We start from the raw sequence: 17,586 nt of genomic DNA, 5'->3' as shown, positions 1-17,586 counted from the left end.
TCCACGAGGAATCTGTGGGTGAGAAGACAGACAACGTACAGTCAAAAGGACAAAGTCTGAACAGAAGACTGATGAGCCATAGTTTCGGTTTTTCCCTCCTCTAGGCAAAAAGTCAGAGAACAAGCTTATCTACACATATGGGCTACAGATAAGAGGCAAAGTTGCCTTATGCTAACAGTTCCAATTCATTCTTTTTCCTTATGTACTTCAGACGACTTTTGCTTTCTGTGTGAAAAAGCACAGCTTCTAACAACAAAAAGAAAAATTTAATTCAATAGAGAAAACTTACATTAAACAAGAATTGGATCAGCCAAAAGATAGATTAAAAAGAAGTTTTAAAAAAGCAACTGTAAGTCTACCAGACAGTTCAAGGGGGTCATCAAATAGAGAACTGTATCAAAAACAGAATCTAAATTTCATCTTAACTTTAGCATTATAAATCAGAAATGAGAATTATCAACATTTTCAAAAGCATACTCCTTTCAAGGTTACTTACTGGAATTGGAGGTGGTAGTGGCAAAGAAATTGGTGGTACTGGAGGTGGAAAATATCCTACTGGACATTCAAAGTAAGGAGGTTGCACTGGGGAAGAAGCTGTAATTAAAAAAAATATTGAGTGTAAGAAATCTGACAGGTATTTACTAAACAGCAACTCACGCTTATACTTCAACTGATTTAATGTAGCAGGAGACAAATGTTTTCACTATGCACCAATTTCAAAGGTAACACCAGACATAGTACAATGCATTTATTTCTTACATATATGTACATAAAAAGAACTTTTTCTATTTTACATACAATGTGTAAGTACAGCCAAATAGTACTGCTAAGGTAATGACTTAGCCCTCATATTGGATTTAATTTGCAAGAATTTACCTTTTAAAACAAGCTATCTCAGTCTCCTGATTACTGGCCACCAAAAATACAACACAATACAAACTAGGACAGAAGCAGACCAAAAGCACAGCTGATAAATTCTGAAACATAAAACTAGAGTTTGAGATACTTTATCAAGAAAAGATTCATTTAGCTCACAAAGTAGCAGGTGTGGTACTTTAGCAAAATAACTATAGGGAAGGCTAACAAGAAAGAAGAAAAAGAAATAAAAAGGAAAAAAAAGGTGGAAGATGTAAAGCAAGAGAATAAAAGTAGTCAATCAAGTAGTATGCTTAGTGACGTTTTCTCAATACTCCATATGTTGAGATGGAACACGGAAACCTTAAAATGCACCTCAAACTCAAGAGTCAATAAACGATTTAGGCTGAAAGAGACTTCTGAAAGAGATATATGTCCCAGCACAAGGGCTGCCCCCAAAGTCAGACTGCTAAGGGACTTGTCAAGTTCCAAGTATATTTGAGGATGGAGATTCCTCAACATTTCCAGTAAACCTGTTCTAGTATGTGACCACCTTCTGTGCAGTTTTCCCTTATATCTAATCCGAAGTTATTTTGCTACAATTTAACTGTTGCTCTTAGTCCTTCTGTTGCCCACTCCACTGTAGAGTCTGGCTCTGCCTTCTCTGTAACTGCCCACTAAGTAGTTGAAGACAGGAGCAAAAGCTTTCCCACGCCTTCTTAACACAAATTCAGCTCTCCTGGTCTTCTTCCCATCAGCCAAATGCTCCAGTCTCACAATGAACTCTATGAAAAACAGGCCTGAAACAGTTTCACTTAGTCAAAAAGGTCCTTTGCTAGGTTCTTTCTAGTATGTCACTCTCTTTCTCCTACTGTGAAACCAGAAAGCTGCCACAGTCTCAGTGTTTACCAGCCCCCCTCCAACCCTTCACAGTCACAGTGCTACAGTGCAGTGACAGTTGGCCTCTATCACCCAAAGCCGTAGTGCTGACCCATATGTCACCCAACGTTCACCGGGACACCCTCCCCCTTTCCTGCAAAGCTGCTGTCTATCCAGTCAAGAGCCTGGAACCTCACTTCCTGCAACAGCTGCTTAGGAGCGCACAAGAATAAAACCTACAGCACTACAATGAGAACAGTATAACCCTGCAGACCTTAAAAAATACCACTCCAGCACAGATGGAAAGTCAACGTTAAAACAAAACAGAATTAGAATTAACCTTAAAATGTTAGTTCTAGAACTGAGACATCTGAAACACCTTCTTTCTAAAAGAATGGTTTATTTCCTGCTTTTAACCTATTCTCACCAATCACTCCAGAAGAAAACTGTAAATCAGTCTTACCTGGTGAGTTAGTTTCACTATCTGTATCCATAGCAACTTCATCATAATTATCATACTGATATATGCCTCCTGCACTCTCTGTAGACTGCTTATCCAAAGACCATCTCAAATCCGTATCTGAAGACTAAATACACAAAGAAAGTATTTTATTTAGCTGATCTTACATTATTATGTCAGAACAAACCGCTAAGAAGTATATTTTGGAAAAAGGCCCTTACAATTTTGTCTTTTATTGCTTTATAAATACAATTTATTTTTCTTGTACAAAAAGAACAAACCTTTTAATCAAATCTATCGCAGGTAGTGACTGGACAAATTAACAGTTTTAAAACTAGATCTCTTCCACGATGATGGGGAGAGGGGGTTATGATGGACAGAAGAAATTTTTAAATACCTATTAGGTAATTATATATTTGGTAAACTGGCAAGGTTATATATTTCTGAAACGCTGCAAGAGAATTAAATGCTTTATTATTTCTGTTAATCTGTCATGACAACTACCAAAACCACTTGAGCTACACTTCCGAGAAACAATTCTCAGGTAGAGAATCTTTTTACTGTCCCACAAGGAGCCATGTACCACTCTGAGACAAGCCCAGAAACTGCCAACTCATAAATCAGATTATTTAAAGAACTCCTAACACTATATGGATGCCAATCAATGTTCAGCACCAAATATATGCAGAACACCTAAGTATGACTTCGTAGATTCCTCAGCTTCTACCTTTCAGAGGCATACAGGAGACACTTAGGTAGCTTTTAGAATTCCTACTGTTTACAGTCAAACATTTTTAGTCTCAATTTTCCACTCAGTATTATTATAATTAAATATTTATAATAAAACACTCTTCTATATCATGACCTCAAACAGGGAGTCCCAATTCTCTTAGATGCTGTTTCATTTCTCCTTACAGCATCAGTAGCTCCAAGCACTTCAAGCATCAAGCTACAGCAGCTGTACTGCTTCCATGCTGAAAGAATGCTGAAGAAACAGTCATTTTTTCTGTAATGTACCAACGTTTTAGAGACAGAACATTAGTAAATCAAGTGCCTTTTGCTAACCTCAAAATGAAAGAATGAGAACAGCCTACAAGTGCAGCATTACAACCACTGCAGTAACTCTATTACTTCATAAATTTCACAGAAGTCTGTCATCCTGTAGGAGGCCTAAAGTAATTAATAATCTTTTGTGTCTGAGCATACGTTATCCCCTGACAAAATAACTGAAATACTACTATTAAAAATTACTGCAAAGAAACCAAACCCTCAAACGACATTTCAAAAGAAGCAGGCCACTGAAGTATAGACAGAAAAAGTTTGAAAATGTGGAGAAAAAAATCCTGCAATCCAAGAGAAGAGAGACAAGAAAGTTTCATGCATCAGTTAGTGTTAAATTACAGACTGCTCCTTGATCACAACATCCAAAGTGTCTCTAGGAGAAACATGCCTTACCATTGACTTGCAAATGTACGACTCATACAAAACTGATTTTCCAAACCTAAAGGGAATGCCCATCTAGCATGAGATTAAAACACTGTAAATACCGAAATATTTGGAGCTTTTGTTGTTCTGCTTTGGTTATTCTGGGGGTAGGGACAGCAGAGAGAAAAAAGGGGGAGGATGTAGATGGGATGGTGACACATAGAACCAGGTAGGGCAAGACAGAAATCATTCCTGAATCCTAAATGTAACACCAGAACACTATGTAACAAAATTGTTACCCTGCTTCTTGATCTCCTCTTTCCTCCAACTAGCTTCATAAATCGATTGTACTGCTCTTCTTGATTTGAGAGGTCTCTAATTTTTCTGATTTCTTCTTCTCTCTTTCTTCTCTCCTCTTCTTCTTCTTGTTTCCTCTGATCTTCCTCTTTCTGACGCCTGTCTAGCTCCTTTTGCTGCTGTATCTTCTTTGATGTCTTTGTCTGTTGTTTCCTCACAGCTTGTTTGCCTTTAAATAAAAAGATACATGATTAACTCCACCTTATCTAATTGGTTCCACCTAATCCTAGATTCAAGAGTTTTGAGTAGATGTATGGGGGTTTAAAACAACTAAAGGCTCATTGCTCAAGGTTTCAAGAAATAGGGAGTATTTTGAGGCCATGCCACTGACAGCCATATCAGTAACATTAAACTTATTACCTGTGGCACTAGGTTTTTTCGTCGAATGTGCTTTTGTACTGGCTTTGACTTTCTGCGTTACACTTTTCATTTTTGTTAATTTTTCTTTGCTTTCCTTCATCACCTGTTGTTCTTTTTGCTGCCATTTTTTACTAGCAGACTGAAGTGCAAGAAGTCTAAGCTGCAACTCAGACATCTCCTCCTCATCATCAAGCAGCTTCTTGAGAAGAAAACAGAAGAAAGGACAAGATAAAAAGTCAAGAAACATCATTTAATAGTTTTTTCTTTACAAGGTCTTTTGAAGTCTTTCCCAAATGTTCTTATCAAAAGAAGGCTTAAAAATCCTGCTTTACTAATAAATGTCATTTGTTAAAAATTAACTGCTTCTATTACTGGGACATTTCTAGACTGCCATTTGGAAAAAGGCATCAGAGTATCACAATGCAATCATGCCTCACCTATGGAGGAATACTTCATTACCTTTTCAGATGTAACATCCGAACTGCTAAGCTTTTGCACTGATGTTTGTTCTTTGTCTTCTGTACCTTTCAAAAACAAAAACACCACACTTTTGAGCAAGCTGTTTCTCAAGAGGCAGAGCCACATTAAAACAATATGCAAAATTTAATTTATACAAACCTATTTTATCAGTATAATTGATACATAGTCTAAAACAGAATAGCACATGTACATGTAAGATCACATTAACAAACATTCCCATAAACTGGGCATGTCTGATGAAATCCACATCATCATAACACCATAAGCTCAAAGCAGTATTTGTCATTTCTTAATAATTCTCTGCCTTAAGGTTGGTCGATACTTCTCCAAGAAGCAGAGAAAAATGGATCTGGAGAGAAGGGAAAAAGAAGACTTCTCGCCATCTGTTTTATACTACCATCTTGTATCAGCTGCTGTCCTGAGCATCTCATATTCCACTGGCAGCTATTTTGAGTAACTGGTCTTTCTTTTGCAGAATTAAATATAAGGGCCCAAAGCCGCAGTAAGAACACACTTGCTCCATTTCACACCAAATGGAAACAGAAAAAGGTTATCCTATATAAATGAATAGTAAACAGTAATGATATCCCACTAAACATTTAGATATTGACATATTAATTTGTTTGACTCCCCACAATATAACCATCTGATTATTGTAATGTATGTACACACATATTAACATACTGGTTTATATATAACATACATAATGCTGTATATATTGTAGTGTTACATAATTATTATAGCCAATAATTATTAATATAATTGATGGCAAATATATAATTACACAATTTTTATTTAACCACAGATATATATGTTTTATGCACCAGAGGAAGGAAGTACACATTTAGGGACGTTTGGTGCTCTTCTCCTATATTAGTCTTTCTTCAAAGAGAGATTCCTTCCCATCATTCAAATTGGTAGAAAATAAATTTGCAGTCTGTACAGCTTTTACTCTTCCTAACATTTTATGAAAGGCACACTCAGAAAGGCACTGTTTAAAACATACCAAGACATTACACCTAAACAAAAATGAAACTTAAAAAATGCTACAGGTCTGTAGAAACATCCAGTACACCATTTAAATATAACAGGAAAATCAAATTTTGCTGATTTCCCAAAACATGCATAATCATATAGCATACATTCACTTGATACATGTGAATTTGCAAAAACTCAGATCAGGTGATTTTTTCCTTGGAAGGCTGTATTACACTGCCATAAACAGGCACTCATACATAATCTCTCTGCTTTCACATCATTCACGTCATGCATTTGAGCGACATGCAAAAATTAAATGCTCTTAATATGCATCTATTAAAGTATCTATAGAATATACATATAGGATAGTATATAATATATATAGCATATATATTATCTATATATACTATAGCATCTATTTTCACTATTGTATGAACTGTATTCTCAATTTCAGTACTGTTACATTCTGAAGCTGGATTTTTTTCTGAGACTGTTTTGCTTTTTAAATAGCTGTTTTACTCCTGCCCTGCTATGTTGTCTTCCCGTAGGCTATGGCAAAAATTCATTGGTTTCTTCATGTCTACCAATAAAAACTATATTACCTCTTAAAGAATATCAGAATTATTTTTTCTTTTTATTAATAGGAAACACACAGGAGGGAACAATTACCTAGAATAAGGCGGTTTGATTACTAATTATCAGTTTTCTCTTCTTTTCTTTATTGGTTCTGTCTTCCAAAGTCTCATTCTGAAGTTACACATAAGTAATTCTGACTTTCAGTGCTCTAGTCCTACCTTTCTTCGCATTCCTAATTACACACCAGTGCTCTTAATCCACTCGTTCACTATGTCTCTTCCCACTCAAACTGGCAGTTGACACACACTGACAAATTACTTAACATCAGATGACAACTGATATCCACAAGCACCACCCTCAACCACAGCAAACACTTATTAGAACTACATGAAGCCTTAGAGTAGGGAGCTGAAGTCAGCTGTCTTATTTTGCTGCAGACTTAGTAGTAAGCTCAAGGACTTTTACCACAGGTCAGCTGGACACAACCACTTGTTTCTCATGAACTGGTTAATGCATCTGAGCAATTACACTCTTTGGTCTGCAGTCCAGAACTATCTTTGACAAGACACTTACTCTACCCTTTGGCTGCATTTCTTACACAGACCTTTTCTACTCCTGGCCTATGATTTCTTCACTACTCGTGGATATCAATAATGACCAAAATAATCCTGGTGAAAATATCTTATAAAGACTAAAGAAAGCAAACAAAGATGAAATGCAGAAAAAGAGGTCTCTAAATGTTCTCTTTTCAGCTAAAAATTAACCACATTTTGCTTCTGCAAGAAAGAACAAGGGAAAAGCAGAAGTAAAACTTTCAGTGAAAAGTCAACAATTTCTACCGTGCACAGCAATTAAACCTTCAAGTCTTGTCCCCATGCTTTCTACCAAACTATCAATCTAAGAAAATACATTATTTAAAACAAAAAAAAAAATGAAAAACATGCTACCAAGCATGCTTATGTAATTGAAGGAATTACAAAACACAAAAGTACATTAAACCTTTAACTTAGAAATTTTAACATTTTCATAAAGTAAAATTTTCCCCAACACCTGATAAATACTATGATAATAATAGCAAGCAAATAGAACTTCACAAGCTAAAACAACTTTACAAGTATTTACCTTGGCCAGATTCTGTAACTTCAGATTTTTGCAAGGACTGTTTCATTCCTTCTTTGCCTTTTTTTAATCTGCTCCTCTCAGCTGGAGTAGGCAGCTTTTGTCTGAGAGGTTTCAGTTCAAATGCCTGAAAGCCCATAACCGGATTTTTCTCCTCAGGAGGTACTTCTTTTACAGTATCCGTTTTAATACTGTCATTTTCTACAGTTTTTTGGTCCTCGGTGTCCACTGTTTTATCATCATCTTGTTGTTCATTTTCTTCCCTGTTGCTCAAAGCCAGTCTTTCATCTTTATTAATGTGTTCAAGTTCTAATTGTATCTGCTTATACTTCAAGAGCAGATCCTCAAAACTTTCTTCCACAGAGCTTTCATTTTTAGAAGAGTAGTTCTGCTTTCTAGATGGGGACCTTCCAAAAGTTTTGGCTGAATTACTGGTCAAGAAATTTAAGACAAGAACATGTATAACCTTAACACAGTGGCGATAGTACCACTGAAGACTAAATTAAGACAAATGTAAATTAGGATCATTCTATTACATTTTTGTTTTACCTTAAGGCTAGCTTGAAAAATATCCTTTATAAATACAAACAGCATGAAAAACATATAACCATTATTACATATTGACAGCTTAAATAAACATTTTCTCAAACCAACAATTGGAAATATCCTACTTAAGACAAGAAGGTAATGAATTGCTGAAAAGTCTTCTCTTTTGCTCACACCATCCTCCCAGAAACAACAGCTGTAATGCTGAGATTGTTCCCTATCACACAAAGTCAGACTTCAAGTGTTTGTAACTCAAGTATTGATTCCCCATCTGACATTCTGAAAAAGACTAGTTAAATTCATTTGTACTCATTTTATCCTTTCATAAAATGCTACATCTGGCCATAGCACAATTACACACTGCAGTAAATCTAGCTCAGCAAAAGTACAGAAGAATCAATCAACAACTGCAGGGAACTTAAAAAAGTGACTAGAGACTTGCAATCAAAACATTCAAAAATGCTAGAGAGGATTGGGAATTACTAATTACTCAGAAAAGATTGTCCACGCATGCCCAAGGGATAGACTTTCTTAACAACATGCTGTCGAATACAGGTGATGGAAATATTCTTAGGCAACTGTATCCAGACTAAAAGTTCTCAATATTAGAGTTTCAATTCCTCTCACCTTAACCTGACACTTGAAAAATAATCACGCTCCAGAGGAAATCTTTTAGGAGGATACCAAGCCACGTTTGACTCAATCAACTTTCAGTATCAACCTCACTGTGATAACAGCTGACTCAGACCCAGTTACGCAAAATGCTTTTTTATCAACATCATCCCTTAAAACAATAAATGGACTAAAACTGGAAGCTAAAATAGCTGTCAGATATGGCAAATATGGGCGCTGAAGAAACGAGGCTGCACATACACACAGAATTTGATTTCGGGATTTCTCCACAGATCTTTTTCAGCATTTCCCTTTTATTTATATTCTTTTATAAACAGAACCTGGTCTTGTCTTTTAGTTAACCAGAATTCCCAGGATCATCCTAAACTACTGTTTTGATTCCACACATTCACACTTGCATCATGTGGTGGCTGTGTCCCACCATGAGAAAAACATGCAGACCATTAAGTGGTTTTCCACTTTGAGAAACACAGCATTTTCTCTGTCAAAACACTTAGCCAAGGTCGATCCAATTTGGTTCCAATTAACTAAATGCAGGTGCAGACTGACTCAGCTTGTTCCCACATCAGACATGCTGAATTCTGAGGAAATTAACTTTGTATTTGTCTTCTGCTCATAACATGCATCAAACTACTTGGATGTTTCACTATGTTAAGTTCTAACATAAGTATGAAGAATCTTGATATGTATCCTACAAAAGCAACTTCCATAATACCAGCAAACATTTTGTTATACGATACTTTCTCATGTGTCAGCCCAAAAAGGATAAACTACCAAAGATAAACTATACCAAATCCAGAAAGCAATCAAACAATCTATAATTTGGCTGCAAATACTAAAAGCTGTGTGCAATATAACACCAAATTATGCAATAAGCATATTTGCCAAATTCACTTCCAACACACTTCTACTTTCAAAAGGCCGGTTATATTAGTGATTTTTTGAGTCACAGGAAATTCAGAAGCTAATTAAGTGACAATATAATTTATAAAAATAAGTAACTACTATTTGATATTGAAATCCTTCAATAGCTTCTAAAGTCATCTAGAGTTGGGTAATAAGACAAAATTTTGCCATGGTTTCTGTGCTCAGGATAATACAATCATTAAGGCTCCCACAATGACGTTAACCAGAAATTCTGTGGTTTGCATATGTAGAAAATTTTTATATGTGGTTCTACACACAGAATGCAAGACTCCATGGAGTGCTGTGAAAGGCAGAGAGGCATATATATATTAAAACAATTGCGCTTCAATCAACTCAAGAGAAACATCATCCTACAACCAAAAAAAAGGACTAACTGAAGCAACTGGAAAACTGGGGGGTTAGAAACAAAGAAAAATGTACACTGTTAAGAGTTCACAATTCAATGGAAATAGAAAGTCTCATTTTGGTTCCATATTTCAGACTCAGATTCCACAATTCTCCATGCAAGAATTACTGCAGAATGATTATCTAACAGCTTCATGTTAAAGTTGCCAGGAATTAAAAGAGAAAAGCCTATTAAAAGCTAAGAATTCTTTAAGCGTTCCACTGTGCCCTTTACTCCACTTACATATATATTCCTACAAAACATTGTGCAAAGCACTAGTTCCAAGGATAAAGCAAGTAAGCAATTTCTGTCTTAACAGACTATTTTGGTTTAATCCCAGCTGGCAACTCACTATCACGCAGCCACTCTCTCACTCTCCCCTCCCCTCCATACTGGGGACTCAGAAAAAGCTAATGTGGGTTGAGGTAAAGTGGGTTGAAAACAGAATGGTTTAATAATAGAAACCAAGTAAAATTATAATTAAAAGAAAGATAACCAAAAGAGAAAGCAGAATAAAGTCCAAGAAAGGCAGGTGATACACAATACAACTGCTCGCTACCCACTGACAGATGCCCAGTCCGTCCCCAAGCAGACACCAGTGGCTCCCAGCCAGTTTATACACTGGGCATGACATTCTGTGGTATGGAATATGACTTTGGCCAAGTTTGGGGCTCAGTTTTGCTCACTACCAGCTTCTTCTGCATCTCCTTGCTGGAAGATCACAGGACACTGAAGCCTTTGACTTAGTGTAGGCACTACTCAGCAAAAACTAAAACATCACTGTGTTACCAACATTATTCTGGTACTAAATCGAAAACATAGCACTATACCAGCTACTAAGAAAATTAACTCTTTCCTGGCCAAAACCAGGACTCAGCCTCTTAAAACATTTTACTTTCCTGGGGGACTTCAAATACAATTCCGGGCCACGAGCCTCCCTGTACCAGCTCTTCTGAAATCACATTCCAATAAACTACACCCCTACTCCATTAATATTAGCAACACAGAGGTACCTTAATATTTAGGAATTCTTAATATTGACTCCTTTAGATGGCAAGGATATGAAAAATACAGAAAAGAACCTGTATCAAGAGAAAATCATAGGCCTTCTTTAACTATATGATCCATAAACTGAATATTCACTTATTAAAGAGCAAGAATATTAGAACATTCTCTACCATGTTTAAACAGAAGAGTGCATCTTAAGTATCGGGAATAAAAATACTTCCAACTTCCTCATTTTCTACTTTCAGTTTGAAAATGGAATTAGTAGTTTCTAAAAGTTCTTTTCATTAAAAGTGGGAAGGAGACTCGGTATCAGTATTAACAAACATCGCAGGGTCTGTTTAGGACAATAGATATATTTGCCCTGAAAATTACTCTTTAGGCAGAAAGTAACCATCTTCAGCTACTCAGAGCAACATTCCAAATTACAAGCCTTAAAATCTATTTTCAGCACTAGAATTATCTTACTGTGCAACCTTGGGCAAATCAGTTCTTCACTTGCTGCCGCTCAAGACAGCATCCTTAAATGAAGAGTTCCAACGAAGACTTCAGTAATGCTGTAACTGCACCAGGCAAGATTAAATAAAAGCATCTCTATCACTAGTTTACATATTCCATCCACATTTAAACAAATAAAAAAGTTACATGGATAAATAATCTTGTATCTGAAAGAATACAAGGATCCAAGGAGTAGCTTTTAAAGCCTTAAGTGCTGCCACAAGTCGGGAAAACTCCTGCTCCCAGGATCAACCAGCACAGTCAAGCAAACACACATCCTGTGACTATTGGTATGGAGGACAATAAAACACTGTAAAATTCTGGAGAATAGGATTTAACCAGCATCTCTCTGAGTGGTTTGTACACTTGTTTACATTTTCAGTTAGGCAACAATGAAGTTACATCAAGTAACCAGGCTGCCCTAAGCTACTCTCAGCATCACCTTTTTCTGTTTCTTCCTATACTAAAAAAGAAAAATTTGGGGAGCTTTTCCCAACATTTTCATTCATAGAAGGACAAAATATCAGAACTCTATTCCTAAACAACTCTAAGAATAGTCAGTGGAGAACATCCTACAAGGAATGGTGACTATGGCTTTCCTTTGAACTCCCATATAAAACACATTTCGCGTGTGCAGACCCAGTTCAACTAAGCTAATACTGACTAAAGCTAAACCTACGTGTAACGGCCTCTGAAAGGCAGGAAGTAAAAATGAAAAAAAAAAAAAAAAAAAACAGTAGATCCTTCATTTCCCAATATGGGAAATTAACAAGCTCAGGGTTTTAGCTTTACAATTGTGACACTAATTATACACATTAAAACTGCCGCACCAAAGACTGACCCCGCTTCACAATATCTGCACTTCGGGCTAGAAAAGGAACCGCCCGGGATCCAATCGACAAAGGCTTCCTCCCAGGCTACGTTTTTTCTTTTTCCCTACACGGGACCGATCGACCAAGTCGCAAGCCAGGTCACGGCGGTAATCCGGATTCCCAGCAGCCTTGAGAAGCAGGGCTGGCTGCCCCAGCCAACCCCCGGGATTGGCACGGGAACCTCCCTCTCCGTTATCGCTGCGGGAATCCCCCTCCCAGAGCAGGAGGGAAACGCGTTCCTTTCCCAGAGCACTCGGCCACGTAGCGCAGCACCGCCACACCCAGGCCCACCGCAGCAGCTCGGTCACCCCGCCCCCGCTCCCCCCCAGGTCTCAAGGATACATTTCCGAGGCGAGGGCTCCCTCCAGCCCTGGCTGCCACTGAAGCCGGCGCCGCCACCCCCTCCGGGCGGCCTTCCCGGAGGGTTGCTTGGCCGGTCACTGCCGTCTCGGCTCCGGCCCCAGCGCCCGCCGCCCCGGTACGGCCGGCCTCGGAAGCGGAACCGGTCCAGGGCGTTGTGGCTGCGCTCCCAAAAGGAGAGCCGGGGGCCCGGCTCCGAGTGAGAGCCCGGCGGCATCCGCGGCGCAGGCGGGTGGGAGCGGAACGAGTCCTTGGGCCGGTACCCGCCGTGGCCGTGCCCGTGGCCCGTGTCGGGCGGGGGCTGGTGCCGTGATCGCGGGAAAGGCCGCCCGGGGGAGGAGGACACGGAGCCGCTCCCGTGGAGCCCGGGGGGCGGACGGCGCCTCGAGTACGGCCTGCTGCTGCTGCTGCCGCTACCGCGGCTGCCGCCGGACTGGGAGCCGCCGCCGCAGGGCCCGAAGCCGTTGTTGTCATCGTCGCTGATCTCGCCGTCTTCCAGCTCCCCTTCCTCCTTCGGGGAGAGCCCGCTGGGGTCGGGCGCGGTCGCCGCCTCCGCGGCCGCCATGAGCCCACGACAACGGTCTGGGTGCGCCCTGCGCCCCCCCCCGTCGGCCCGCGCCGGCTCTCGCGAGACCACGCCCCGTTCCTTCGGCCCGGGGGTACAGCGCCGTGCTGCGTAAAAAAGGGGTGGGGCAACTCCCCTAGCGCGGGGCATCCTGGGTGATGTAGTTCACTGCTAGTACGGCAAGGCTGTGAGAAGCGGGGAGCGGAGAAAGCCGGAGGCTCAGCCTATAGCGTGGCGGTGGCACGGGGCGAGCGCCAATGGGGGTGCGGCCCGCCATCTTGGTAGAGGAGGCAAGGGGGAGGCCGCCATCTTGTTGAAGGGCACCACGTTGCGTGAGGAGGCTTGTGTCACATGGCGGCCGCAGGAGTGTCAATAGCAGCTCCCCTTAGTGCCGTCCGGGCTACGCCAACCACGGTGTTTCGGGGCTTGCGGTCTCCTGGGTGCTCATTGAGGGTGCTGTTTACCCTTTCTCGTTTGGTGGGGCCCTTGCCCTCCTGCCCCCCTCCCCCCAACAGAACCCAGGCTTCTAAAGAAGAGAAAACAGCCGATGTTCAGACATTAACCCCCCTGCACCCTCACAGCAGCTAAACTGCTGTTAGAATTTTTAAGAAGGAGTTTTCTGCAAAGCTGTCCAGACCCATAACTGCTTGGAAACTCAGATTGGCCTTAATGGCTTTTGTGACAGAAGTGACAAATGAGCACTGGAGAGGGTAGAGCAATTACATAAACGCCTTCAAGCATGTGTTTTATTTTCATATCTCAAAGTAGCATCCTGTTGCTCCTCATAACAGAGTTTTGAGAGCTAGCACTGCTTGCCACAGAAATGTACCATATGTGTAACCAAAGCCTCCATTTAAAGAAACCAGCCAAGCCAAATAAAGAAACAAGAAGGGAACTGAAGCAGCCAGGCAGGCAACACCAAGTCACTCTATAACCACTCTACAACCCAATTGTCTTGAAGTCTTTCATAAGGCGGTCACTTAGAATTTTGGGGGTTCCAAACAGAAAAGACCTCCAAAGACCCTTGGCAAAGCCCCTCAGAGACCTTATGTATAGATGCTAATAAGTGTTGTCAAAAGTTAGGAATATGTAACAGGAATGCAGGGAATGAAAATGAATACTCACACAATGTAAATTTATAAGGTATAACAAAGATACCTCTATGTGAACATTGGCAAAATGATTACCAGGGCACCTAGCATGATGGAATCATCCAGCACGCTGTAATAAGGAAAGCCTGCCTGCTAAAACTCATAGATTGAGTTTCAGAGGTTTCTTTTAAGTGCCACTTTTAGGCAACACTACCTTGTTGGTTGTTTAGGGATGCAGCATCCTACCAAGGTGCTGACTGATGGCTTTTTGGCATGGAAGGAGAAACCTAATTTTAAATTAAGCCTTTCTAAGTGGGATTGGTGTCTCCGGGAAAATTCACAAAACTTGCCTTTTTAAACTTCTAGCACAGTCCCTGAGAGTTTCTTTTCAATTATCACGCATGCTAAATGTCTTTGCAGATTTGCCATGGTTCTCAAACTTGGAGAAAGAAGGCTGCCTCTTTGCGCTTTTCCTGAAGGTGAATTATTAAAGTGTTTTGGTGGGGTTTTTTTAGTGAATAATGTGCTATAAAATCACAAGCACCAAAATAAAATTTAGGATCATATTACTATTTTTTTTCTTCTTTGCCTTTCTCTCTAGATTTTCTTTAGATCCAACTAGAATAGAGAGAGTGGATAATGTATATGCTTTGTAAAGACCAAAACGTTGTGCCAAGAAAGATTACTTTTCTTTGCTCAAAACACTTTTCACCCTCTTTTTTTGACCTAACTGGACAAACTATGACTTGCCTTCATACAATCAGGGTAGAGTAATGGAATGTGTATCTCATGTTCTAAATTTCTCTAATGTTCTCTGTTTAAAAAAGTGTAGATTCTGTGAAGATATTTACAGGGAAGAATGAAGTAAGTTCAAAGTTTGTTGCTTCCCTCCTTCGCCCTTCCCTTCCCCCAGGTATCCGTCATTCTACAGTAGTGTGTTATTTGTGTCAGTACTTCTGTTTAAATAATTGGGATCTCTAAGTATCAGGCTTACACTATTTTACATAATCCACAACACTAAAACATATGCAAATATGACACAAGACCTACTGAAAACTTTCTGAAGTAGCAGCTGGAGGTCAAGCAGGTTTCCTAAACATTGCTAGGTGCCTATGTCCGTGTCTGAAATCTAATCCACTGTAGTTACAGAGAAGTTTCAGTATCACTACAATATAAGCTGCAGAAATTTCCCTCCCAGCACACATTTCCTACTTGGGCATCCCCAGAACTTTGCATATCTGTTTCCTGTTTCCTTTGTACAGTTACCTTTATTTCTAAGTATTTTCACACACCAGAAGGAAATTAGTATTAATATCTTCTAGACTGGGAAGGAAAATTGGTACTGGCAAAACAGCAGCTGTTTATGGGAAATTAACCTAATGTGGGTATTCCCACTCTGTTGTTTCTGTGTATTTGCCTATTGTTCATCTAACAAGTATGCTGCATTTATTCAACAATGCTATATGATCTGTACTATAAATTTCTCTCTGAGGCACTTAACCATTTGTAAAAGAAGATCCTGAGAATCTTCCAGTGGTTTTGCATATCCTGTGGTATCATATGTCCCTTCTTTCATTTCAGTCATCTGATACTGCCTGCTTTTTAATGTCATCCAGGGTTATCAGGCAAGTAATTCTAAATTTTCAGGAAGAAGCAGATTCATCACAGTCAACAGAAAAATTGATAGTTTTAAATTCCTTTCTGTAAAGGGAATAAAATGACACCTGTAAAAACAATGTGTTTCTCTGATATTTTTGGTACCTACACATTTGAACAGAGGCCATAAGCATTCGAAAACTGCAAGGGAGCTGCCATTCAAATAGAAAACATTAAGAAACTTTCTTGCTTATGGCATGGATAATAGACAAGAAAATTTTGTAGTGTTTCATTATGTCTAAAAATGTGTAAATTTAAAAGAAAAAATTTATTTTAGCTGACTGTGACTTCATGCCTTTGAAACATTATATTGCTGCAGAAGAAGAAATTTTTGTATTAAATACTAACAATTTTTTTCAGTAAAGTACAAACTGAATAATTTAAAATATAGGAAAGCATACATTTTAATACTGGAGCATGGAATTTGATTTGTTTCAAAGTCTGAAGCAGAAAATTACTAACATGTTTACCATTCAATTATAAGAAGTAAAGTGAACTTTGTTTTTACAGAAGCCCCATATGAGTTATAAAGACTGGGCCACATTTCAGAATATAAAAGACATTTTTGTATGTTTTGGTACTGTAAGGTTTGACTGAAGCTAATTGTATGATTGTTTTTGTTCTTCCTGCATTGTAAGTGTCAATTACAATCATAGGTTCAGGGGGGATCCCCCTGCTGGTGAGGTAACAAAAATAAATGTATTCTTTGCATTTCTTCCCTGGTTTTGTGGTTGTTCCTGTGTTCTGCCTGTGCCAGCTGATACAATGTTCAGTTAATCCATAATTTGGCACTACAGTAGTTGCACAATTTCATGTCATTTTGTTGTTCTATTTCTTCTGGATTTTCTTTTTGTCCTTTTTTTTTTTTAACAGAAACCTGTGTGAAATCTTCCAAAGAAGAAAGCAGTTTCTATCCAAGAAGGAACATCCAACTTCAAAATAAACATTAAATGTAAACAAGTTTTATTGAACACAGTTAATTATCTTCAAAGACATATGAAAGTAAAAAGAAGTAAAAATTAGAGGAAACAGTAAGTTTGAAGAAAAGAACAAAGAGTCACATTCAAACTGCAGACAGAGCTGCACAGTAAATGATAGAATTAAATACTTGCCTCATTATATGCTTAAAATCAAATAGTATTTTACCAAGAGATATATCTGAGCAAATTATATTAAATGCCTTAATGAATATTCCCTTGGATGTGTTAAAATTACAAGGTATAAATATGAGATACTTATATGAGATAGGAGATTAAAATGAGATATTTTGAACAAGACTATAAAAGCTTTTCAAATAAAAAAGTAGACTGTAATCTTTACTTTGGTATTTATGGTGAGTTAATGCTAAAATATGAATCAGTCACACTGATATGCTCTCAGACATTCATTTGGTGATGAGAAAAATCTCATTTTTATGACTGTTCCATTATTCGGTACCTATCAGTTACTAAAGAAGACTTCTTTAAAATCTGGAAGATGTGAGAATGTGTTTTTAGGTTTTCACATCAGGTATTAATAGTCTGATGAAAGAGCTGGTTCTGAGAGTTCTGTCTTTTACA

The 17,586-nt window shown here is 38.8% G+C and overlaps 2 protein-coding genes across 5 annotated transcripts in view; one reads left to right on the top strand and one right to left on the bottom strand.

Annotated features, from left to right (window-relative positions):
* Positions 1–13,318, bottom strand: part of ZFC3H1 (zinc finger C3H1-type containing) — a 41,953-nt gene extending 28,635 nt beyond the window's left edge. Inside the window, exons 1-7 of one of the 4 annotated variants that reach the window (XM_027721910.2) lie at positions 12,698–13,318; positions 7,493–7,912; positions 4,796–4,860; positions 4,337–4,532; positions 3,919–4,145; positions 2,198–2,321; positions 497–594 (exon numbers count right to left, since the gene is read on the bottom strand). In XM_027721910.2, the coding sequence (XP_027577711.1) occupies positions 497–594; positions 2,198–2,321; positions 3,919–4,145; positions 4,337–4,532; positions 4,796–4,860; positions 7,493–7,912; positions 12,698–13,280 (1,713 nt within the window). In that variant the 5' untranslated portion in view covers positions 13,281–13,318. Of the gene's footprint in view, positions 1–496; positions 595–2,197; positions 2,322–3,918; positions 4,146–4,336; positions 4,536–4,795; positions 4,861–7,492; positions 7,913–12,697 lie in introns of all 4 variants that reach the window. The other 3 variants (XM_039391308.1, XM_039391309.1, XM_027721909.2) reach the window with 3 other exon arrangements.
* Positions 13,319–14,629: 1,311 nt separating this feature from the next.
* On the top strand, positions 14,630–17,327 carry THAP2 (THAP domain containing 2). Its single transcript, XM_027721979.2, is given in 2 exon segments — positions 14,630–15,136; positions 17,020–17,327. Coding segments are annotated over 2 exon segments (390 nt in total). The 5' UTR covers positions 14,630–15,010; the 3' UTR covers positions 17,284–17,327.
* Positions 17,328–17,586: the final 259 nt, after the last annotated feature.

This window comes from Pipra filicauda, unplaced genomic scaffold, assembly GCF_003945595.2.
Source record: "Pipra filicauda isolate LSUMZ 115617 unplaced genomic scaffold, ASM394559v2 scaffold93_size3172892_pilon, whole genome shotgun sequence".
Lineage (NCBI taxonomy): Eukaryota > Metazoa > Chordata > Aves > Passeriformes > Pipridae > Pipra > Pipra filicauda.
This window is presented reverse-complemented; position numbering and strand designations above follow the sequence as displayed.